At 39.3% G+C, this 26131-nt stretch overlaps 1 protein-coding gene across 3 annotated transcripts; it reads left to right on the plus strand.

Annotated features, from left to right (window-relative positions):
* Positions 1-1236: 1236 nt before the first annotated feature.
* On the plus strand, positions 1237-22064 carry JPH4 (junctophilin 4). Of its 3 annotated transcripts, XM_072415110.1 has the most exons (7): positions 1267-2515; positions 3258-3375; positions 3526-4030; positions 4231-5023; positions 14038-14156; positions 20439-20827; positions 20929-22064. In XM_072415110.1, exons 3-7 carry the CDS (start codon positions 3652-3654, stop codon positions 21007-21009), a joined length of 1761 nt encoding a protein of 586 aa, XP_072271211.1. In that variant the 5' UTR covers positions 1267-2515; positions 3258-3375; positions 3526-3651; the 3' UTR covers positions 21010-22064. The 3 variants fall into 3 exon arrangements, 2 of the variants coding, with proteins under 2 accessions (XP_072271211.1, XP_072271210.1); XM_072415109.1 differs by having other exon boundaries at positions 3258-4030; XR_011921352.1 differs by lacking the exons at positions 4231-5023; positions 20929-22064 and having other exon boundaries at positions 1237-2515; positions 3258-4030; positions 20439-20578.
* The last annotated feature ends 4067 nt before the right edge of the window (positions 22065-26131 follow it).

A 26131-nucleotide genomic window follows, 5' to 3' on the forward strand; every position in this document is an offset into this window, starting at 1 on the left:
GTAAGCACTAAACTAGAGAGAAAACATGACAAATGCCTTTATTAGTGCACAGCTATTTACTGTATTCTTCCTTGTCCAATTATGGACTGTAGAAGGACCTGGACCAGGCTGTACTGTATAAAGCAAACAATGGGTCTGTCATTGCTGACCTCCTCCTGAAAATACTAGTTTGCTACCTTTTATGCTGGTCATCTAGCTTGAACACATTGAATCAGTGACCTTTATTAAGTATACAGAACACAAAAGTTGGGGTTACATAAGGGCCTGTGTTGACAGACTTTTGTTTCCCCTATACAAGTAAATGGAAATGCAAGATAACTTTAAAGCAGGTTGTTGCAGCCTAGAAATGGGTCAAATCCTGGTCTAGTTTTTCAACAATTTGTAGTACATGAGCTCTTTCAGAACAGACCAAATAGACTAACCTACTTCCCCCCTGCCCCAACACAAATCCAAGAGCCTTGCTTATTTATAGTGCCACTCTTGGGGAGACAGGGCCGCTGGGGGCACTATGGCTTGCACGGAAGTGGTGTGAGCCCAGAGAAGGGCCAAGGTGCAGAGACTAAGCAGTAGCCATGTCTTCTCCAGAACCACTAGTGGTGAGGATGTTGCACTGCTGGTTACTGCCAGGTTGTGGTCCTTGGACACACCAGGGTGGTCAGGTTAATACACGGTACCAAATCACTAAGCAGAAGAATTGTCAAGTAAGGCGGGGGTCAAGGAAGGCAGCAAGCAAGAGAGGTCAGGTCACAAGCCAGGGGTCAAATACCAGGGATCCAGGAAAATGACACCAGTGACACAGGGGCCACCACACACACAGGCTACAGTGGAAGCAACAGGAGGCACAGGTGACAAAGGGATAACCACAGACAGAGAGGAACACTGGAACAGCACAAGGAATTTGGCTGGGAAACAACAGACTGGGCAACAAGTGGTTAACACAGGAGCTGGTAAGGGAAAGCACTGAATTAAGCAACAGGTGTAGATGAAATACTCAGCAGAGCTAGGGGGCTCGGTAGTAGTGGAGACATGTTGCACGAATGCTGAGTGCTGTGTCTGAGCTAGCTAAATAGCCAGGGATGGTTAAGAGGCTATTTCCTGATTGTCCGGTGGGATGGGCGAAACTGATAAAACTTGGAAGATCAGGAACGTCCAGGGTCAGAACTGCCTGCATGCACAGGAGAGAGGTGCCTGCACTTTAGTAAGAAAGAGGTAAGTGTGCCCTATGGCTGGTCCACTGCTTGTTGTTCTTGTTGTTTGCTTTACTTTTGGTGGGTTGTAACCACTGCATACTGGGAGCACCCCACAGGACCTGCCATTTTGTGAATGGTTTGGCTCACCCATCATTCTATCACAATTTGGCCCTAGTCAGAGTTTCTTAGTTACTGCCTAATAAATCTGACACCTTAAAGGTGCTATTGTAATGAGATAATCAGTGTTACTCACTTCACATGTTAGTTTATTTTTCATACTCATCAATGTATTTCATGTATATATTATGTGTATGTTTAGATATATTCATACGTATATATGTATTTCAGCTGACTTTACCTTTATAATTTAATGAGTGGCAAAGCAATCTTTTTCATACAATTCTGTTCATGAGATCATTTATACATACATTTTTTGCTATATACTTCTCATAAAATCATGAAAATAGAATACTTTCATTAACTTGCATTGTCTACTGATTTTTAACCAAAATCTAGAAAAGTAATTACTGAGCCCTGCATGGCTGTGTGATAAATTTAGAGACTGTGTAGCTGTCTCTGTGTTTATGTCTGCATGTAACGGGATAGCTGAGGATGCTGCAACCTTCTTCACCAAGGTAACAGTTTCCATGGAACCGCCTCTCTCTTCCTCCTGCTGCCATGGTCACGGTAGTCATGGCCCAGCTGCTGGATGTTGCTAGGGAGAAAAAGAAGACTGTGTGCTAATGAGGAGAGATCTATACACAGCACAGATCCTGTGTGTACACTGTGTGTTGTCAAAACTGGGACTGATGATACATTCCAGCAAATAAATGCACCGCTTTATTGGTTGTGATGTACATCAGCAGTCATATATGTATTGAGAGAAAGTGATATCAGTCAGCATTTTTCTTTACCCCTTCCTAAACTGCATCTATTTTCCCTGTGCAATGTGTATATAAAATACACAGTGTGCCATGCCCCATGCCCAAGTTTGCCAAACATCGCCCGCAGCATCCATCTGTCCTCCACCCACACCAGTCCCTCCCTCCTGGGCATCCCAATGGCATAATATCTCATTGTAGATTGGGAAGACACCTGCCTCCCTCTCTAACCTCTGCCTTGGCATCCTCCCACCCGCTCAGCCTCCAAATCAGGGCGACCCATAGCTGCCATCAGCTCTGCTCCTTGTACACACAGCCCTCTCCCACCCCAGAGCCCTCCTTACAACCTGGCAGAAGCCTCTCCACTTTTAGCATCACCCCCTCCTCCTTTCCATCCTCCACCCCCATCAGTCGTCTCAAAGCTGCATCTATGGGCACTGAGAGGTGAGTAAAGAGCTGCTCCCCTGTATATGTTTCCTTACACACCATATGTATTTACCATTCGTACTGTACATGCTTTGTGGATTTTAGGAGAACACAGAACCCACCATCAACCCCCCTCCACCAAGCCTGTGTGCCTATATACTTGTACAGTGCATTTCACTGTATATATGACTGTGGGAAATGTCTGTGCATCAACAAGAGATATTCGCTTACCTTTATGCTTGTATTTTTATAGATGAAAACAAAAAACAAACGTGTACGTGTTTCGTACATGTGGTTGGCCTACATATATTTATTGCAAGTAGTATATGTGCTCTGTTTTGCATATTGTGTGTTCACGAAATAATTTTGACTGTAAGCGACAATCTTTTTTTTCCAAATTCATTTTGTTATATTAACCATCTCAAGTGTGTCTGTGATGTTTGTTTCCTGCTTTTATTTTTATATATATATGTTTGCACAGTAAGCTATATATTGCATTGTATGTATTATTGCTACCGATGTATGGGCAGTTTACAGGAACTCAGTCAAGTCATGTAGGCTGTTAATGTTCCTTCTGGTGTCATATATGTAAAATGTGCAAGCACAGCACAAATGGTTGTAACGTAGCAGCAAGTAAGCAGATGGATAGAATGGTTTTCTTTTAGTGACTAAACGTGTCAACTGCATTGAGTACGGAGTGTGTAAAGTCACTGAACCGTACATAGTATTGGTTGTAATTGTCATGTTTTTTTCTTCCCAGGTGATTCTGGCAGACACGTATACTAGGATCCAATGAGAAAGTCTTTTAGAGACCTGTTCATTTATTATTCTTCAGTTGGATCATTTATAACCAGATAATTTAAAAAAATGGATTCAAGGTAAACAAAAAAATTGGAAGAGTTTGGAATGTTTCTTTCTGTCACTTAACTGTTCAGGCCACCCTCTATGATACAAAAAACAAATGGACACGTCTGCAGTATTAACTGGAGAATTTATCATGTGTTTTGTCCCCTGAAACTTTTGTTTAGGTTGATATATCTTGACGTTGTGATTACTACTGGAAACTTTAAAGCGTGTTATGCTTTCTATGTGGAGCAAACATTAAAGCAGGCAAACTGGGGCTTGGAAAAAATCGATGTGAAACCGGCTCTTGCATGTTCAGCGGAGGGACATTTGGATTTTCAGATGGTGGGTGTTATATGGGAGACTGGCAGGATGGTCGAGCTCATGGATATGGTGTATGCAAGGGTCCGACAAGGCAAGGGGAATACAGTGGACTTTGGAGCCATGGATTTGAGTCTCTGGGAGTTTACACCTGGCCCAGTGGAAACACATATCGTGGCTACTGGGACCAAGGCAAGAGGAATGGCCTTGGAGAAGAACACAAAGGACGATGGTTGTATCGGGGTGAATGGACACATGGACTAAAGGGAAGGCTAGGTGTCAGAGAGAGCCTTTCTGGAGCACGATATGAGGGACTATGGACTGATGGACAGCAAGATGGTTATGGCATGGAGACGTATTCAGATGGAGGTGAGAGGCTATACAGTTATAGTTGTAGAATTGTACTTTTATAACATGTAAGATGTAAAATTAATTGACAGGTGCACGGAAAATTAGAAAACTGCTGTTTTTTTTGTTATAACAATTATTATTGATTATCCTCCTTATCTCTCTTCATAATTGCATTCCGTGTTTACCCAACCTGCCTACATCCCATTTCATCTCTGCAGGTACATATCAAGGCCAGTGGCAAACCGGTAAGCGTCATGGATATGGGGTACGTCAGAGTGTCCCATATCATCAAGCTGCACTCCTCCGTTCTCCCCGAACACCAACCCTCACTTCTTTGCCTAACTCCCCTGATGCCCTTACTGACACAGCCCCAGGACTACTTCCAGGAAGCCCTGCCTCTGGATCCCGTGGGGGTTTTGTCCTGAAAGTACGAGGAGTTGGCTCTGAGTCCACTGGACCTGGCAGTGGTGGCAAGCCAAAAAAGCGAGGCTTCTTCTTTCCACGTTCACTTATACTTAGTGGGTTCCGATTACATCGTGGATCAGATACCAAAGCCCCCACTAGTGGTCGGGACAGCCAACGCAGTTCTTTGAGAAGTGAAACTCGAGGGGCTGGTGGCTCTCTAGGATCTAGTGCCAGTCAAGATGGATCAAGTGCTAGTGTAGCAGAAACAGAGTCTGAGCTACCAATTGCTGCCTGGGAAACAGAGACCTATGCTGGCGAGTGGAAGAGTGAACGCCGCAGTGGGTATGGGGTAAGCCGTAGGTCAAATGGGCTTAGTTATGAAGGGGAATGGCTGAGAAATCGAAGGCATGGTTATGGTAGAACCACCTATCCTGATGGTTCCAGAGAAGAAGGCAAGTACAAGATGAACATGTTGGCCAGTGGTAAAGTGAAGAGTCTGTTCCCTCTGCGCAGGGGTAAAGGGAGGGAGAAGGTGGAGAGAGCAGTGGAGGCTGCAAGAAGAGCTGAAGCAACTGCCAGACAAAAACAAGAGATGGCAATAGCCAGGTAAGAACAACTGAAAAAAGTTACTTATCCTACAGACTTATCTCATTGTGTTTTTTAAAAGGTATTGATTTTATTCCAGTCTAGTTAAATTCAATCAAATAAGAAAATGGCACTGTGAATAGCCACAAGCCTGATCTTTTATTTTTTTTTTAACATTTATTGTTGCACATAAACTTCTTAAATTACCTACCTATCAAAACACTTGTTTTTCTATGTAAAGGAACATAGCATGGGCTTCATAATCACAACCAAACTCTTAACTATAACTGAGATCTTAAAACATCATTTAACATGTTAAAGCATTGGAAAAGAGAACCTGTATTAAATACCAGAGTCATGAAATATAAGAAGGTAAAAAAAAGTTTGTCTTTGGTCACCTGCAGGGGTTTATGAAACTGTGTTCTCACTTAATTGACTCTGGGATGGGGGGGGGGGGGGGGGCGGTTATCGGGATTACTACACTAGGTCCACGGTTCCTAATGGTAGGAAAGTTCTAAGAATTAAACTTGAGCAGTGTTATAGAAATAAAGTTGTTAATTATGGCAAGCAATACTCAAATAACTGTTGCCACTGGCATTGGTGTGTTATGTGTACCAAAATAGTTCATGCTGCACTTTTAAAAGTATAACAACTCACAGCAGTGTGTTGCAAGGTGTTTTGGGGGTTCCATGAAGGAGGAATGGCACCCCAGCACACAAAAATATTTCTTGTGCTTTGCCATGCTTTAATGCACGTATTTCTCCCTAGAAACTACATGAAACCCAACACACTAATAGGAAAAGGCCTTAAAGGTTACCTTAAAGTAGAACTATAGTTATATTTGAAAGAGATCAGTGTTTTTTGTAATTTTTTCTTGGTTTACCCCCAGAAACGCTACTTTGCAAACCCACTTGCAAGACCAGTTTCAAGTTTTTCACTTCATGTGATGGAGTGACAGTGCTATTTCTCCTCTTCCTTTATCTGGGCACTGTTGTTGACCTCATGTCTGCAGCACCATATGCCAACAATGCAGATGGCACGATGAACCTCATTGTTACCACAAATATCCAACTCCTATCTGCTGGCCGTACTTGACCTGTTGTGCGTTTCTTCCAGCACTGGGCATTTTGATACTGCTTAGTAGTTCTGGTATCTCAAAAAGCAAATGATCTAGAAATATTTCAAAGGAAGTTTAATAATGGAAACTGACCTGGGCAATGGTACTGCTTACAGGTTCCTTTCTGGCTGCATACAGCCTGGCAGCTGCCACTCCTGGTAGGAGTCATAGGCCCACTGCCAGGATTGCTCTAAAAAGAGGGAATAGAGCAGGCCAGTGTAAAGCAATACTATTTAGAATTCCTTTTAAAATAATGTAGGTCCAACGTATAAAAGTGATTTTTTTAAATGACTGCCCATGATTGTTTACTGTTTGTATATGAATATCTAAAATTATGTCAACAGTCCCTCCCATATCCACCCCCCAACCCCTTCAAATAACACATACAACTGTGTTAGGAACAAATTGCCTGGGGGGTCAGCGGTTTAATAACAACTCTTTATAAAAAACATCACAAACATAAATATTTATAAATAACAAACACACACACACACATATATATATATATATATTTGGTTACAATATAAACAATATTCAACAACCTAATTTTCACTTTACCTCAAACACTCCTTAACACCCTGATTGCAGATCCGGGAAGGCACCCTCGGAATAAACCAACACACCACCGATGACCTAAAGATTGATATTTTTATCCCTCAGGCGTGCACCCTTGCCTTGGGTTCGGATATCATCCCCACACCAAGCTCCTCAATGTCCAACAGTTGCCCCAAAACTGCCTTCACCATGAACCCAATCCCAGTGATGAAATATTCCTTTATCAACCAGACCCTGCCTTCCTTGAACCCAACCGCCCCAACCCAACTAGACTTACTAACAGATAAACCACCCAAAGTTCAGTGCAGCCAGGAAGCTCACTATAGCTACACCAACTACCAACGTCCCCCTCTTTCTGCCCAGCCCTTTTTATTTCTCTGCCATCTCTCCACCCCTAATGATCACCCCACCATAACCCACACCCTTCTCTTCCTGCCTTAACACCTACATGACTGGTTCCCATTAGCACCCAGTCATGAGGCCCCTGAGCCTTTGCTGTCTTTTTTCTTGTTGGCTCCAGGCCTGCCTGGATATTTGGCTGCAGCCTTCCAGCGCTGTTGGAGTGACAGCAAGGAACATGCTACGGTGAGGGCAGTGTCAAACCAAAGCTGAACTTTCAGTTTAACCAGTGTAGCTCTTTACCAATATACTGCATATGGACTAAAGCAGGTTTTAATTTTCCGCCATGGGCCTACTGATTTAGTGATAACTTTGTCATTCGTTTTTTATTGGTACAGACAAGGCTTTCTTTTGTTAGTATTTGTCTTGAAAAATATTTCGTTTTCTATGAAATCTATAACCAGAATATCTAACAAAACAAGAAAAAATGTGCTTTGTTTCTAGTTTGCTGTTTTAGTTTTAAACAAATAAGCCTTCCTGTCGACAAATAGTACTTGTAATAATTTATTCGCCAAATGTAATACAACGCTGTTATTTTGTTTCTAAAAGCATAGTAAAGGCATTTACAAATTAATTAACACTGTTTTTTTTTTCTACCAAAAATTACCAACAAAAAATATTTGGATCAAAAAGGAAATAAAAAAAGTAGAAACAAAACAAGAAATATATATATGACTGCACTGCTGTCAGATGACAAGCCTTTGGTCTCTTTGTTCTGCAGTCAGCTTTAGAAAGAACACAAACAATGCAGTCTAGTTCACACAGGTGATTGTGACAAAGTGAGGTTACTTCTGCGAAATCACATGTAACCCTGGCTCCCTGCCAGACGCTACAAACAGCATTTGAAAACTTAAGAATTCACCAAGGAACATAAAGAACACCCGGAAGCAGACAATCAAAAATGCATCTGAACATTAATTTGTTTTTAATAAGAATGGCGCTGGTAGTGGTTTAACAGCTGGCAAGCTGGCAACCACCTGGAAAAAGCCTTGCCACTGTCCAAGTGAATTTAGCTTAAGATTTTGCATGCATTGCCTTGCATTTTTAATGCACCTGTAATGTATTTAGCTGATTTGAATATTCAGTTGCTATTTTGGTCCGATTTACACTGTTGTCCTGCGTTAGCGTGTGCATGCCAACGAACAGCCATTGATTTGAATGCCCAACACACCAAAAAGGGCATGTGGTATTTTTGTACCATTGTCCTATACAATGCATAGTACTTCATTACCATGTGCTGTTGTGTGGTGCAATGCACTTGTGTTGAGGGGGTACATTGAGGTGTCATTCAGAATGACCAGCAAGAGCTTCACCTTTCACAGGGATAAGTTAAACCAATTATTACGTTTTGTGAGTGGCACTGGAAGGAATGTTGAGCAGCTATATATGTGCATTAAAATTTTCTACATCTAAAAGTAATTTGGTAAATATACTTTATACGCAGTGCAGTCTCGCTCCTCCCAACCTCACCCTGCTGTGTGTACAAGCTACTTGTAAGCTTGGATACTTCGGCAATAATATGTATACGTGGTGGATAATCCACCACTCTCCTCAGAGTATTTTTTTAACATTTCTTTATAGAAAAGGGAAACAACAATGACAACCACTTGCCAAGCATACAGTCAATAGGGGAACATATATTACAGAGGAGCACAAGTTGCTCTACTCCCTCAGACCAGTTTAATACAGGTAGTCTGATCATACCAGATGGAAGAACACTCAGAATTCATACAATCTTTACAATCTGCATTCTCCCCAACCCTTCATTCCTGTATTCCTGTACTTTTCACTTCCTTTCCAAAAAAATTTAGATTGTTCAATATGAACGGTAGGTGAGACGGTAGGAAAGAATATAGAGGTGAAGGAGGGGCTGTAAGAGAGGTCACAAATTCTAGTTCCAACCAATGTTAGTGTAGGATATAAGAATAAAATCTTTAGATCAGGTCCATGTGGTTCCCCCTCTTAACCCGAGTGCCTTTATTGCTAAAGGTGAAATCTTCCCTATGAATCGTATCTTTAACCCTGAGGAACCACAAATGAATAGGGAAGGGAGTCCAATAGCCTCCAGTACAAAGGGATATATGATATGGTAGCATTTACAAGAAGTTTAACAAGAAGGCTTTTTATGACATTTTAGAAGAAAGGTATGAGGGCATTGTCAAAAAACGTTATAGTATGGATATATGATTCGGTGGAGAAAACAAAGTATAAATAGTTAGAGTAAATTGAACAGCTGTGGTTAATCATCTGATATCTCTAATTTTTAGGTGTAAGGATCTTGTCTCTCATGTGAAAAGGTTCCTTAACCCATCTAACCAATGTCTGTGAAGGTCCACCAAAAGCAAAACATGCTGCTTTGTTACTTTGAGACTTATATCATGGGTGTAGTCATGATTTACTATAAATTTAAACTTGTAAAGTAGGAAAAAGGAAGAAGGCAGTGCAAAATACAAATACAGAAGAAAGGAAACAGCAAAGAGTCCAGTATGTAACAAAACTTCTGTGTAAAGTCCCCCACATCAGACCTGTTGGTAACAGCCTACTTGGTTAAGGTGACTGTGCACTGGGCAAGCAAGGGAGACCCGCCACTTCCTTAAATTTACCTAAACGTACAGGTAATAGCCTAATTGTCCAGGCCATAAATATGGAGTAAAACTGCCCCGAATAAACCTTATTGAGCCCCTCATACAAAACAAAATATTGTTCCATATAAAGCAAGGTGCTCTGTGCACTGTTTTTCCACCATCCTTTGTAGCATCTTCAACTTGATGATTTCTTATTTTCATTTATTCTGAGAAACTTAATACTCCAATTCACAGCAGCTATCTTCAAATCAGCTGCAAATTCAGAAATAAGCACTGATGCCATGTTGTCAGGTAGCACTGAAGGGAAGATATACCAAGGTAATTGTCCGTGATCTGCTGGTGGTTAGAGATGTATACTCCTTCTTCCATCTAACTATGGCTAAAGTTGAACGTGCCATTTGGAAGAGTTTAGCAGGGAACCAGCGGGTCCTTCTTAGAAATGCAAGCTCACATCGCCATGACCAGGCCACTCCCCCTGCCCAGTATGTTTGAAATACACAACCACACTAGCCCTTGAAGTTAATATTAATGTATTGGTCCACTGAAACAGTTTGTAGTGATTCAGAGGTGGAAAAATATTGAAGCCCCTAAGAAGCCCCTTGTGAATGCACACACTCCAATGCAGAGAGTGCATCTGTTTTCTGAAATTCAGCTAGGATTTTTATCGGAAACATGGACCTCGACCTATGACAGCCCCTTCCCACTTGTTTGTCTCCCTATTGGCCATCATAAGAGCAGGGAGGAGCACCAAGCAGTAAAACCATGAAACCTGTGGTTTGGGTAAATAAAAAAGATTGCATTATGGCTTTTGGAAATATCTGTCCAGCCCAGCTTAGCCCTTGAATTACTAAGGACAGCCACTTTCAGACAAACACACTTATTGTATAGAGGACTGTTTATTACTTGGACTAGTGCAAAGAAGCCAATAACCATGCTTGCCAGGTCCTTGGATGAATGGATTTTTACTGTGCATGTCAACAGCTTTATATTCTGACGTGCACAATCATATTGGATTGGATGAGTCCTATATGACTAATTGTTACTTCCTACACAGAAATTCTGTTTTGCTTCTTTGTATTGTATTCCTCCATGAAAGTCAATGTGAATTAAATTTGAAATATGTCACCAACAGATCTCAAATGCAAGCCACTTTCTATTTTTGACATTTTTGTAAAACCAATTTATTTGTGTGATAGCCCTTATTTGAAATGCAGATGATTATAAGGTAAGAAAAGCACATGTATTACTGGAGCATCTAGTGCTTTTTCTAGGACCCAACCCAATGTAACACTAGTATTATAGTTAGGGATTGTGTTCCTATTCACACAGTTTTTTTTCTGAATTTACAAACCCTTTAGCTTTGATCAAATTAGTTTGGTACTGCATATTCCAACAAGAGTATATACCGAGCTTCAGCTATAGTTTAACTAGAGTTTGGCTCTTTCAAGCATCCATGGTGGCTATTGTTATTAACAAGGGTCACATCTGTATTTATCTTATTTGATTTGTTATCATAATCATCATCATTATTTTTATTGTCACAACAATATTTGTGAACTCTGGACTGCTACAACAGAAAGAGTGCCAGGCTAAATTGCAGGAATAATTTGTTGTTGCAGTAAGTGCTTTTCTGCAAAGCTAAAATGATGATCAATACAAATGTTGGCTAGGAAAGCACAATATATTTAGATGGACTAAGATATATCTCTTCAGTTACAGAACATTACATAGTACAGAGTACATTAGGATAAATTACACATCAAAAGCAAATTAGCTTAGATGGCAAATACAGAGAAGCACACTTCAAATGCAAAGCCATAATTTGTCACATGATGTATGTCTTGCAGTATTTACTTATGAATTGTCACACAATGTACATTTCAAGTTTAGGTCTAATATAATATATAGCATCTAACTCCTATTTCTTTATTTTTTAAGTTATTTAAGTAATTTGGGTACTTCAAGGCTGGACACCTAGCAAAGAGCTAAATACATAGTTGATATACTGTATGCTTGTAGTGTATGTGATGTTTAAGAGCTTCTGTAAACATTCCAAAAGAAAGCAATGAGTAGTTTTCAGTTTACTACCATCCAACCTAACCCCTAATATCATCATAAAACCTAACTTTAATCCCTAACCCATACTTTATTTATGTTATCATTTAAAAACCCTAACTGTCAATCCTTGAAGTTTCCTTTTTTTTTAAAAAAAAAAAACATTTTATTTTTATTGATTTTATATTAATTTTAATACCAAAACATACAGAACACACAGTAATCCCAGTTATACAATCTCAAAAACATTGTTCTGCAACATATAGTTTCAAACATAGACCAAAACACATATAACAAACTTAATAGAACCCTTACATCTTGACCAAGATAGAGAATGAGACAGTACCTACAGCACAAGGACCCTTCGCAAACCCTCCAGACCCATTATACCCATTATCCAAGCCCATCTCCCCTTCCCTCCACAGAACCTTTTCCTCTGACCAAACCAATTCCCCATTAACATATACAGCTTTTACCAAAGGGTCAGTTACAAGACTCTGTTCTCCCAACATATTCTTGTATAAAGGCGATTCTTGGAACATTGTCCAAGGCGCCCAAGTGTCTAGGAATCTCTCATTTCTTTTATATAGATCGGAGGTGAGGTCCTCCATCAATTTAATTTCATTCACTCTTCGTAGCCACATGCCTAGTGATGGAACCACTTTCCAAAAACTGAGTTTTCTCCACATACAAGGTATGCACGTCTTGGCGGCATTTAACAAAATTTTTTACCACCGATTTATCATACACTTTCTGGGGCCAATGGTTAAGGTGAAGAAGAAAAAAGCCAGGGTCATTAGGAATTGATGTCACTGACATATCCTGACTTACTTTCCTGACCCCTTGCCAGAATCCTGTAAGCCGTGAGCATGACGAAAAGATATGCAGCATCCTGCCCTTTTCCTCCCCACATCTCCAGCACACATCTGATTCAGTATGGAAAATAGTGGGTAATTTGGTGTCTTGCACCAGTGTGTGAGAATCTTTTGCCCCGTTTCTAGGGAACTACTATGGATGGAGGTTTTATGACAATACCTCAGTACTTGTTCTTTTTGGGCCTGGGAAAGACACATCCCCAACTCCCTTTCCCATCCCTGCAGGTACGTAGGTGTGTAACCTTCTGGCGGCATATTTAGCATGGACTATAGAGCTGACAAGACATGTCTAGAACTCATATCAACAATAAACATTTTTTCATAAATCATTAGTTGTCTACTGTAGCTCACATCTACGTGCAGCGTTTTGAGAAAATGGGATAATTGTGCCGCCCTCCAATAATCTAGTTCATATGGAAGCGAAGGGTTTTGCAGATCTCCCTGCGTACACCATGTCCCACTAGACATTAAATGTCTCACTCTGGTCATGCCTTTTTTCCTGAGATCACCAAAGCCACTCCGCAGTAGCTGGGTGTAAATCCTGGATTATCCGAAAATGGTGTCAGAGGGCTGGAATGAGGTGACACCTCCCTGAACTGAAAATACTTCCTACCGATATTATTAGTGGCTAGCAAGGTGGTGTGCGCTTTGTCCAAATATTGACTTGGCATTGAGAACCATAGCAGTGCCTGAAGGGGCACCCTACTGAAAGGTCTGTTTAGCCTGTACCCAAAGTTTGGAATCCTGATTTGCTCCCTAGTTAATTGCTCTCACCAAATGAGCAGCGGCATAGTATAGGTTCAAATTCGGGCCCCCCACACTCGTATGTGTAAAGAGCAATTGTCTATTTAAACGAGGGCTCCTATTTCCCCATATGAATTTGAAAATCGTAGCATGCATTTGTTTAAAATAGCTCCGGGAAAGAGTTATAGGAAGCTTCCTTTTAACCTATACCACTAACCTGCAATTAATTGTTAGTGTGATGTTTGCTTTTTTTTACTTTTAATCTAACACTAAATATGAAAATTTCTGCTTTGCCTCAAATCAAATTCTATATACAAACTATAGAGTTATATAGATACAAATTTTAAAGCTTTTATAAGTAGTTATAAAGTTAGAATTCTCTTTACTGGGTGTCCTTAGATGACCCTAACAGTAACATTTCAGAGAATAAATGTACAAATGTTCATATGTTTGTACTATATCAAATGTGTGATCAGATATTTCATATTTATATGTTTTACGTGTTGTTGTATTGTACATTAAAGTGCTGACACCTAAGTATCATACCAGGGATACATTTTCTTTCATCCTTTATATCTGAAACATGCCATATAAAGTACAAATTATGTTTTTTAACTATATTCTCAGTAAATTAATTTACTAGTTTGAACTCCCTATTATTCTTACATGCAATAAGTAAAATGGGATTTATTTCTCTCTATTTAGTGCTGCTGATGCTCGTCTTCAAGCTGAAGCTGCTTCTGTAGCTGCTCAGCAAGCACTGGAAGCATCTCGAGCTGCTCGGATCCTCTCACATGACCTTGAAGAACTGTTGGAAACACCAAGTGAGTATATATTTTAATATGCGTCTTCAAATAACTTTATATCAGACAACAGTAAATGTGCAAGCATACACACTGAGGTACCAGTTGCTATACACCAAAAAGTGTATGCAGCAGTATTGTATACCAAGCACCAATAAGTGATCATTTTTACTGCTAACATACCCTAGGTAATCCCGATCCCGCCTGTTCTGGCCACATCAATGATCCATTGTTAATGGGAAGAATTCACCTGACAGACCCTAATAAAAGTTCTAGAAAAGCAAAATGATTGGGGAGGGATAGAAAACCTTGGCAATTCACTATTGTTTTCTCTGGTGCAAGGGATTTGTGTATATAGCTCCCTCTTAAAAACCTAACAAGATTTTTTTGCACTTTCACCTGAATAGTTATGTCAATGCAGCTTTCTAAAGATTAGAAAAATGTTATTATCATACCAGATCAGCTAGGCAGAATGTACAGAGAACCTCTACCATACACAATCCAGTTCATTAATCTGTCATACTGCCAAATGAACAAACAGGTTTGAAGAGAAAGACAAAAATAAGACATCTGCCCATTCAGAAGCAGAATGAGCACTACAAATTTCTTCCCAGTCCCATCAATGGATGTTGTTAGCACATGTTTTTTAAACATTTCATACTCTTTTCTTCATTGATTACAACTTAAGTTTACTAGGGTCACTACAAAACTCTTTTCATGTGACACTGATTTCTGGTATGGTATGATTCGGAGTTCTTGGTATCTCATCCTAACACAGCTAAAAACTAGACAAAAGACAATATTTCCCATAAAGGGTTTTCAGTTATTCTTCCTAATCATTAGTAAATATACAGTCATCACATACAAGCTTAATTGTAATTGATGATAATATTGCTGACTAAGGTAAAACTAATAACAAATTTCTCTGTGTAAAAGAAGTGATCCTACCATGGGGGTTGCGTTTGGAACCACTGAGTAGGATGGTTGCCCCTTTGACCACGTTTAGACACATGTGTGTTTGCCTTAGGGGTTCTTTGGGGGCATTTTTAACATACTCTATAACATGACTTGTATGGGCTTCTGAGTGCATGTCCACATGCTAACAAAATAAAATGATTATTTGGTCGTCAAACCATGTATAGTGTTCCAATATTTTGGAAAATATGGATTAAAAGTAAACAAATTAGCCACGTTGTGTATCCTTGGTCCAGTGTTTATGCTTATCAGCAAGCCCCTGCTCTGCCATGGGAGGCTAGTTGTGCCATCCCAGCACCAGGTTGATCTAAGACTTTTTGCACAAAGAAGGGCAACTGGGGGCAAGGCTTGATGGACCAGGAGCTCACAAGAGCAGGAAATGGAAACATTGGGAGGTAAGACAGTCCATTTTCAGTAAAAAGGAGATCCTTATATACTGTATAATGCAATAAAGGACTTTCCAGCAAGGAATAGTCCCAGGAACCTGAGCCAGTGATCATATAATGGTATGCAGGCAGCCAAGCAGGACACTTGAAGGGTTAAGACAGAGCAGATTCCAGGAATACAGGCAAACATTGGTACAGCCAGCTAGCTGAAAACAGGCAGTCTGTAACAGATTCTCCACCAGAAAGTCATACTACAAGCACGTACTGTGAGCTTAACGCTACAACGTGCAGCTAGTTATATGGCAGCATTTTAGGACTTGTGGCCAGTGGCAGGACAGGACTGTGGCCAGAAACAAATCTGCTCATTGGCTGCAGCAGGATTACTCTCTAATCTCCCCAAGCTTCACAAAGCCCAGGGTGTTCACCAGGACTGCTGAGTAAGACAAATTTTAGTTTCACTGCACACATCTAGACAAAAAATGGGAATGTTGCAAAGCTGTAGAGCAGAGGATGAACAGGTATCGCCACATGGATAAGTATTTCCTAATAAACTGCTGGAAAATATGTCAATTTTTTTTCATGTTGAATATGCTGAAATCAAAGCCATATAAAGTGACCAATATAATATCATAAAGCAGTTACAGTACCCATAAGAAATAAGCTGGACCCCCCTCCATAAAAATACAAAAATCAAAATATAAAATCCCTATTTTTTTAGTTTTGTAAATAAAAAAAAACTTTGAAATACTGTAAAATACCTAAAAAAAAAAAAAGTATAGCTGAAACAAAGCTAAGCAGTTTCCATGGCTAATTTTGACCAAATTTTAGTAAAGACAAAAGATCTGCACTCATCTTTATTCTTGACTAACCCTCACCAAAAGCAATTTTTCTTAGTAATTTATCAAGTTTATACAATCTATCCAACTTGAATGTGATTTGTTAGATGTATATTCATTATTCACTTGTATGATGTAATTAATTGTACTATTTTTTTACCTTTTTATCTATATAGATCAGTACACATTTTTCTGTGTTTTACTGCATTATCTGCACTTGCACTCAAACCTTTTTGCACTGTCTACATATTCCCTGGACATATGAAAAGTGAGGAGGAAAAAAGGAATCATAACTACAAGGATAAAATATTATTTGAAAGTAATTTTAGATAACGCACATCAAATGATTTATGAAATAACCACAACTTGCAATTAATTAACAAATGACTGTTGATGCTTTTAGAGTAGGAGTTGTAAGTGACATTGTTTAATATAAGGTATTATAGTATGCTGCATTCATGGGGGGCACTTAAGGGTTTGTCTACCATAAAAAAAGTGTTTAGTAACTGGAGAGTGTATAATAGGACTGGTTATAACAGGTTAATCATACAACCAAAGTTGGTCTGGGATGGTGGGTATTTATGACCCAAGCTGGGGCAGTTGTGTGGTAAATGGGTCTGGAAAAAGTTTGCAATCCAGTGAGTGAGGGCTTCAGGAACAGAGTTGGTTGGTTGCCTGGCCACCTTACAGTACCATCTATCACCCACTTTCTATCCTTGTGGAAGCTACAGATGGCCTAAAATAATGGGGATGGTGTATGCTGAGAAAAAGAAATCCAGTCAGTCAACAATAACAGACTGGAGCAGGTGTACACAGATGGGCTGGTTTCAATTTACATAAACCTTTCTTTAACATTGCATCAAACCAAAAGATTATGGAGGGGGGATATATTAGGTAGCAAATAAACAGTCTGTAAAGATAAAGGTGATGTTAGAAGCAGGAAAATGAGCAAGGGTAAGGATTTTTATTCAGGGCCTTTACATAGTTACATAGTAGGTTAGGTTGAAAAAAGACATAAGTCCATCAAGTTCAACCACTAGGGAAATACCCATATCACAGATATAAAACCCTATAAGACATAGTTGGTCCAGAGAAAGGCAAAAAATACCCTGGTACAATTTGCTTCAACAGGGGAAAAAAAATTCCTTCCTGATTCCATGAGGCAATCGGATGTTCCCTGGATCAACAGTCACTGTTATTTTTACTTTAAAGCCTTAATACCCAGTTATATTCTGTGCTTCTAGAAAAACATCCATCTTTTTCTTAAAGCAATCTATAGTAGTTGCTGAAACTACTTCCTGAGGGAGCCGATTCCACATTTTCACAGAGCTTACAGTGAAGAATCCCTTCCTTATCCGGAGCTTAAACTTCTTTTCTGCCAGACGCAAAGAGTGCCCTCTTGTTCTTTGTAATGATCTCAAAGTGAATAATGGGGAAGAAAGTTCTCTATATGGACCCTTTTCTATATTTATATAGGGCGATGATATCCCCCCTTAAATGTCTCTTCTCAAGGGGGAATAGATTCAGTTCAGCTAATCTCTCCTCATAGCTGAGCTCCTCCATTCCTTTTATTAGTTTAGTTGCCCTTCTCTGCACTCTCTCCAATGTCCTTTATGTGAACTGGTGCCCAAAACTGGACTGCATATTCCAGATGTGGTCTGACCAATGCTTTGTACAGGGGCAGGAATATGTCTCCATCTCTGCAGTCTATTCCTCATTTAATACAAGAAAGTACTTTTGCTAGCTTGACATTGCATGCTGGTATTAGGTCTATGATCTACCAGAACCCCCAGATCCTTTTCCATTTTTGACTCCCCCAAATGTACTCCCCCTGGACAGTATGAAGCATGCATGTTGTTAGCTCTCAAGTGCATAATTTTACATTTATCTATATTAAATGTCATTTGCCACTTGGTTGCCCAATGAAACAGTACATCCAGGTCTGCTTGTAGATTATAGACATGGACTTTATTCCATTACATAGTTTGGTGTCATCTGCAAACACAGAAATGGTACTTTTAATCCCAAACTCTATATCATTTGTAAGAATGTTAAACAGTAAAGCTCCCCACACTGAACCCTGGGGTACACCACTGATAACCTTAGACCATTCAGAGTATGAATCATTAATTACAACTCCCTGGATGTGGTCTTTAAGCCAGTTCTCTATCCATTTACAGATTGACTTTTCTAAACCTATCAACCCTAACTTCCATATTACCCGTCTGTGGGGTACAGTGTCAAATGCTTTAGCAAAGTCCAAGTACACTATATCAACTGCTTTTCCACTGTCTACCTGTTTACTTACTTCCTCATAAAAAGAGAGTACATTTGTTTGATAACTTCTGTCTTTCTTGAAGCCATGCTGACTATCACTTATATTATTATTTTCTAGCAGAAGCTCCTCTATGTGGTTTTTTGTCAAACTCTCTAAGACCTTTCCAAATATAGACATTAAACTAACGGGTCTGTAGTTACCTGGTAATGACATTGTTGCCTTTTTGAAGATAGGAACCACATTGGCCTTATGCCAATCCATCGATACCTTGCCAGTGACTAAAGAGTCTCTAAAAATGAGAAATTATTGGATTTGAAATACCAGAGCCCAGCTCTTTGAGGACACGTGGATGTAATCCATCAGGTCCTGGTGCTTTGTCAACCTTAATTTTTCCCAGCTGTTTCTCTATCATATCAATTCTGAGCCATTGTGACTCATTTAAGGCAGTGATATTGCTATTATTAATTTGGACTTGAGCTCTGCCATTTTCCTTTGTGTACAGGAGTCTGATATTGTACAATACGGCTGGCAATGAGGGAAATTTGTAAGAACACACAGTACATCATAGTATTACATCATAACCAAGTGTGAGACAAGGACACCCAGAGAGGATTCAAGTTTATTCTTCACTTTCACTTAGTAAGTCAACAAACAAACAGTTTAAATATAGAAGGTCTATATCAGTACAGCATGTCTATAGCTTAAAACCAACAAAACATGTGCTTGTCCAAGCAACTGACTAAATTCAAGTCACTCATTGACTAAGTTTACCCTAATAGGGTACCCAAAACAAGGCACCAGCTGTACCTTATTCCAGGTTTTAGTCATTTACCCACAGCAGAGATAGCCCTGAGCATCAGTAAGCTTATATATATATATAACAATTTGTACACCTAAGAATGGAGGCTTATTTCTACCCAACACTCTACAAAGCCTCCAAACTTCATGACATTCATTAAGTTTGTGAGAAAACAAAAAGCATTTCTCCATATCAGTCATTAACCTTAAAGCCACTTAACATTTTTAGGTGAGAAGCTTGTCCTTTACTCAATACCCCAACTTCCTAATTTTCATACTACTGAGAAAGGACAACAAGAGAACCCAGGTAGAATAACAGTAATAAAAACGATGTGTGTATAGTATTTGCAAGTGAACATCACCTACATCATACTATAGTAGGGTTCCTTTCATGTGCTATAATTTAATGCATCCTAACCATTACAACACAAAAGTAATTTTTTTTCAGCCAGAATGGAGGATGATTTTGTGATTTAAAGAGTATAAAAAAACTACCAAATTTTCTCCTGTATTTGGTCCCTTTTGACATGTGTATATATATATATATATATATATATACGATTGAAATTGTTTTATTATATCCTGAAAACTTCTTAGCCTATAACCTTTGTTGTGCTCTTTGCCTCTGCTATATTCCTATAAGTAAAATTGATCTCATATGAGGACTAGAGAACCTCTCAATGTTAAGGAGATCAGGAAAGAGAGGTATCCAGTAGATCTGTTCTAGAGTGACAAAGGTACTTCTCTATAAATACAGTATGGTGTATAACTGTTACTAGCAGGGTTACCATGTGAAAAAAAAGGAATAAAAGTTATGTCGTTATCATATTTAGGATTGGTATGTTTCAGCATATTACATTTTTGTTACTGGGTTTAAATTTTTTTTTAAACAAGAAGAAATATCGAATAAAAATATGGTATATTGGAGGCAATTCCATGTTAACTTCTTCTCCTTATGTTGTGTAATTAGTAAGACAACATCACTCTTTTTGATTGTTTACTTTTCTATTTTATTACTATTTCACAACAGGCTCAAATTGTGTTCAAGATGAAGAGGAACAAATTGCTGACAGTGATATTCCATGGCTTAGGCAGTGCCCCAATGAAATTTGTCAAGATGAGACCCCTCTAGACCAAACCCCAGAACCAAGCTTGCCTCCTAGCCACCCTGACACACCCCCGACCCTTTCATGCTGTCATTTGCGAGATGGAACTCCTTGCCCCCCTATCCAGGAAGAAGATATTCCTTCTCAAGTAGGAACCCCCACACATGTGCCAGACCATTCAGAGGAACAAAGGCCTATTGAATCCACCTCTGAAAAAGGACTAAATAACTCTTCACCCAGCATAGAGTGCGTAGAGGAACCTGTGGATGCAGGGGGGACACACGAGTCCCCCCTTAAAACACGTATGCAAAGGGTAAGACTTTCGTGGGAAAACAATCAGTTTTATCTTTTCTGCTTTGTGTTGATTCATTGTCTAGATTTCTCTTTCTGATATCAGTTATCTTCTTCTTGCAGGATGTTGATCCTCTTGTGGTGGCTGCCGTGCTGTTTCTTGATGTTTCGCTTGCGTTCCTCATCTCGTATTTTTTGACATGAGATGAAAAAGTGTTCCTTTTTAACTCTCTCACACTGTCTCTTCTATCTGTCTCTCCTTCTCTACCTCTCTACCCCTAATGTTTACATAAAAAGGGCTTTACTCTCTCTTCCTTCCTCTTGTTTCTCATTGTCTACCTTTGTCTTGCACAGTCACATTCTCCCCATCTCATTTTTTTGCTGGCTACACACTTTACAGTCTGTTGTTTGTGACCAGATCTGTGAAAGGGAGTAAAATAAAATTGTTTACTTTTCAGAATTAGATTATCAAGGGTCGGACTAAATATTCAGACTGTGGTATACAGTGTGATTGGCCAATGAATGCACAAGATGCTAAGCTCTTCTTGCAATGAAATTCTCCATCCTTCTCTAGCAGATTTTCACCGTGCAGGATAAGGCCGCACAAGCTGCAAGGGCTTTGATTGAAATTGGCCGAATTGGCCATTGAAGGCTTTACACGTGTAGCCAGATTTATTATTAGCAGAGTCATCAACCCCAATCTAGAAATAACTGGACAAATGACTGTTGAAAATCCGTTATCATTTTTTATTCCAATGATTATCATTTTCCATTACTGTATTGTCTAAATCATATCAAATTTTTCTCTCTTTTTCTTCTCAGTATTGGGTATGCTTTTAAAGAATGTGATGATCCAGCTCAGTATATTTGCAAGATTTATTTTCCATTGCAGTATACTTTTTTACCTAAATCCATCTCTCCTACAGCCTCAAAACTGCACTCATCATGGATATGCTGTACCTTTCCTGCATCACCCCTGTTCCCAACTCTTATCCAGTGCTTCCCTGCCTTATCATATACCCTGCCCCTTACTGACTTTGCACATTTTGCTTCCTGTCAAGATGCCTGAACCCTTGCTTTAATCTATTGCCTGATTTTCTCTTTGAATTGCCTTGTGCCCTGTTGCCTCATGCTGTATGCCCCTTTTTTCAAAGCATGCACTTCACTCCTATTTTGTAGCAGTATTTTGCCTTTGAATGAACTTGGAAGATGCAAAAAAGTGATTTTAAAAAAGCTAAAATAAAACCTTTCAAAAATCAGTATGGTTGAAATCAGCAATTTATTTTGTCAGTTGTACATTATACCTACATCACATTGTTTCTGTGCCCACTAGCTAGGGTGTATATTGTGAGACTTTATATTGATAAGAGCTTCTACATGGCTATAGACCATGGAGACTGAAATTTGTAAAGCAAAAGTTAAATTATTTATACTTAACCAGAGATCAGCTTACCTGAAGGTGAAAATACAATACGTGCTTTATTAACAATGTTAGTTTCCTAGTTGTGTTGCTGATTGTCACCTTAGTATTTTTTAGTACATTGACCTACAACAAGTTTAAAGACTACAGGGTAAATTCTCATTCATTTTATTAAGAGAAAAAAGGCTAGAGAGTACATCCACATATTTCCCAGTTCTCCCCTTAATAACAGTATATTTTCTGCAGTGTTATGCAAAGAACGCTCAGTGGGATACACACAGACCTGACACCACAGGCTGTATTTAGGAATGAGTCTTCAAATGCAATGTGGAGTACAAAACTGCTCTTTTCAGCAGAGAATGCTTAACGCTATCTACTCTCCACAATTCATGGTCACCTTAGAGTTCTAACTAAGTCCAATGATCTGCACAGAAGTCAGACAATCAGAATTTTCATAGTAAGCAATAACAACTTAAAGTATAACTAGATGCCCATGTATGACAATCCAAACAAGTCCCAAATTCAGAACTTCCTGATGTACAAGAAAACATAAAGTAAACAAGGAACTTCCTTCCCTTACTGAGCCAAATATTATTTTATATGTGTCTCACATGCTCCCTCCCTCCCATGCATAGGCCTAGTGATTGGCTGCTATACCGGGAGAGTGTAACAGGGGAGTAGACCTCCCCATGCCCCCTTTACAACTTGCTGAGACACTCTCACTTCTCTGTGCATAAACCAGCTGACAGCATGTTTTTAAAGCTGAAGTATAATCTGCTAATATTTTGCCTTACCAGGTTCCTGCTATCTACCTTCCTAAAATTCCTAATTAAATAACTAAGTTTACCCATTGTCCACTTTCCATTGTCATAACATACCTAATATCAGATCATCACTAAGTCTCTGTAATGTAGGCAGATTGTGCCTGGTAGGGGGGTGCTGTAGAAAACTTCCTGAAAACAGGAAGCTGTGATAATGCCCACATGTGATGCCGAGCCTCTATTTTTAAGGAATCTGAAATCCAATCAATAAAAGAGATAGACCAAGGATACCTCATCTGTAATGTCTAGACCAGGGGCCAAATCTGGCCCCAACGTCCTTTTTTTTGGCCCCCCCAAAAAAACCTAAATATGAATTGCAGCTGGCCTGCTGCTGCATTGAAATAGTGCCGCTACTACAATTCCCAACATCACTCACGTCTAAAAACCAGTGGGGCTCTCTGCCTATGCGTGGCCCTGCACTGGTCTTTTTTTTAGACGCAAATAATGATGGAAATTTTAGTAGCGGCGCTATTTCAATGAAGAGGGAGATTCAGCGGCGGGCCACTCATAAGATTTAGCTCTGCATTGGCCGGGTCTGGCATTTCCAGCACTCCCCCCTCAGCTGTACTTTTCTTTGCTACTCCAAGGCATGGACATGAATGGTTGGATTTTCATAGAAGAATATTGGTATTAATATTGTTAGCCTGTGCAAAAAGGTTACCATTGAAATTGACCTCAGAAGGCTACAAATAGAGAACGAGGCATAAGATTTTTTCCTAAATAAAATTAAAAAATTTTTTTGTATGCCTCTTTATCTATTATAAGCTTGTTCCAGATTGAATGTGAAGCAAATCCTCTTTGTTTCCATAGGAAAATAGTTTAAATCTAATTGGAAGGAAAAATTTCCTCAATTTTTTCAATAAATTTCAAGGTTGGCCCGCGACTTTGTCTAAGTTTTTAATTTTGGCCTTCTGTATTTTTGAGTTTGACACCCCTGGTCTAGACAATGCAAGACTAGATAATGCTGAATGTTCATTAGTCAGGAAATGTGGCTTTTTTTGAAAGAACTCTGTAAGAAACTGACTGTGTTCAGTGGAATCAGAGAAATTTCAGTACAGAAGGCTGTACAAAAGGGCAAAACTGAAGCTAAGGCCGGAGTTGAGCTTTAAGGATGATTCATTGGTTTTTAATATTACTTTTGCTTTGGACTGCAGCCTCTTCTCACACGATGCACATCTGTGTGCCTTCCCTCTCTAAAACCTCTGGAAGTGGGTGTATGGAAGCTGAAAATGTTAAGTTTGTATATTTTCACAGGTTTGGATTCAGGGACATTATGAAAAAGGTATGTTGTCAGGTAAAGGGAATGAACAACCAGAACAGCCACCTTCAAAAGAGAAATCAATATGCTGCCCAATATGCTCCTCCATGTGTTAGGGCTGTGCAGGGATGGTGCATTGCTTCCACCAGTGTCACTAGAGACTGGCAGCATAGTCTGGAAAGACATGGCAGCTGGTCTTGGTCAGACTGGCTCTTTGTAAAATATATTACAAACCTGACAAAACCTTGATGTTTGTCTTCCTCTAGGGTACCTACCCTCACACCTCTATAAAAAGAGTCAAACACATGAGGCTTAAAAGCCGGAGGGATTTGCCCTCCACTTTCTGCATTACCATAAAAATTAGATCAAAGATGAAATACCAACATCTATGTTGTATTGATTAGGGGTCATTTTCTAACCATAATACAACTACAGGCTTTCCACAATCAACTTGAAATTAACTTAATAAATTCCACACAAATATGCAAAGGAACCCCAATCTTTCTCTTTAATGCTGATAACACATGTATTACATTTCCTCAACCTGTATCTTTATAAAAAAATTCCATTTTGCCTTTTCAAAAATAGACATTGTAGTAAGTATGAGTTAAACTATGAATTTAGACGAATGCCTCCCAGAGATTTAAAATATAGAATAACACAATAAGAATTTCATGCCCAGCAAAAGCCATGAAAGAAGTGCCAGCAAAATGGCATTGGTCATCCCTTCACACCCCTACCTCTCCCACAACCTCCAGCATGGACAGAGGAGTACCTGTGACTTCCTTTACATTATAGAGCCCCCAGACTTACATAAAGAGCTAAAGAGCACATTCCTTTTCCAGGAACGTTCACTCTACTACAGTTGCCCAACATAAAAGTATCTTTATTTCTAAAGGCATAGATATTCATGGAGCAGTTTCTGCTTTAGTGGCTCTAATAAGGTGGGCTTCCCCCAGACTAGCCATGAACCTAAAATGTCCTTCAAACTGTTGACCACACACAACAATCCCCCAGAAAAATGGCCGTCCTTTAACCCACAACCCTTGCCGACTGGTGTTCATTCTAAGATATCACCTCCAGACAGACGACTGTGTACAACCCCCCCACCTACCAAATTAAAATGTATGATTGCACTTCCCCAATCACCTCAAACTGATGTCCCCTGCCCCAAAAATCCTATACCTATAAATTGTCCTCTGTCAGATGCTCTAATGACATGTTCTAACACCATGCAAGGAGAAGGGTTCTAACTTAAAAAAGTGAACATGCTACTTGTAACATATTATGACAAGTGCTGTATTGTGGCAGATAATAAATTGTTGTCTGACACACTGATGTTTTCTTTCTTAGTAATCATGTACATTTTTTCAACTACTTTTACTCATTGTACTATCTTGTTATTAGCTTGCTACACTAATATGTGTTTTTCTTGGTATATGTCTATAAAAAGAAAAACACATATTTGTGTGTTAGTGTTTTTCTTACTGTTTGTGTTGTCTATGTGCATGTTATTTAGAGAAGACTGTTGGCTATTACAGTACAAAATAAGAATACACTTTACAGGATCTCAGAGCAGCTACAGCATATTGCTCTTGGCTTAATGTTCAAACTGATTTACCTTCAACTTCCCAGGCAACAGCTCTTTAAATTCATCTTAAAAAATCCAAATTCTGCCCTCTTGGACCCTCTGCCCATTAAAATGAATAAAGAATACAAATTGTGGGTAATATATTTTTATATAAATATTTTTTATAAATATGTAAATATGTTCTTACTTTGAAAGTTTTTTGTTTATGCAGTCCATCTGTGTAGAGGCTGCTGGTG

The sequence above is a fragment of the Pyxicephalus adspersus genome, chromosome 6 (genome assembly GCF_032062135.1).
Source record: "Pyxicephalus adspersus chromosome 6, UCB_Pads_2.0, whole genome shotgun sequence".
Lineage (NCBI taxonomy): Eukaryota > Metazoa > Chordata > Amphibia > Anura > Pyxicephalidae > Pyxicephalus > Pyxicephalus adspersus.

What these genes read in the sequence shown, in the direction of transcription:
- JPH4 (XM_072415109.1), top strand. Translation starts at nt 3,652, where the DNA reads ATGTTCAGCGGAGGGACATTTGGATTTTCAGATGGTGGGTGTTATATG. An exon ending in GGAGACGTATTCAGATGGAG is followed by an intron (nt 4,031 to 4,230) that starts GTGAGAGGCTAT and finishes TCATCTCTGCAG; the next exon opens with GTACATATCAAGGCCAGTGG. An exon ending in TTAAAACACGTATGCAAAGG is followed by an intron (nt 20,828 to 20,928) that starts GTAAGACTTTCG and finishes TTCTTCTTGCAG; the next exon opens with GATGTTGATCCTCTTGTGGT.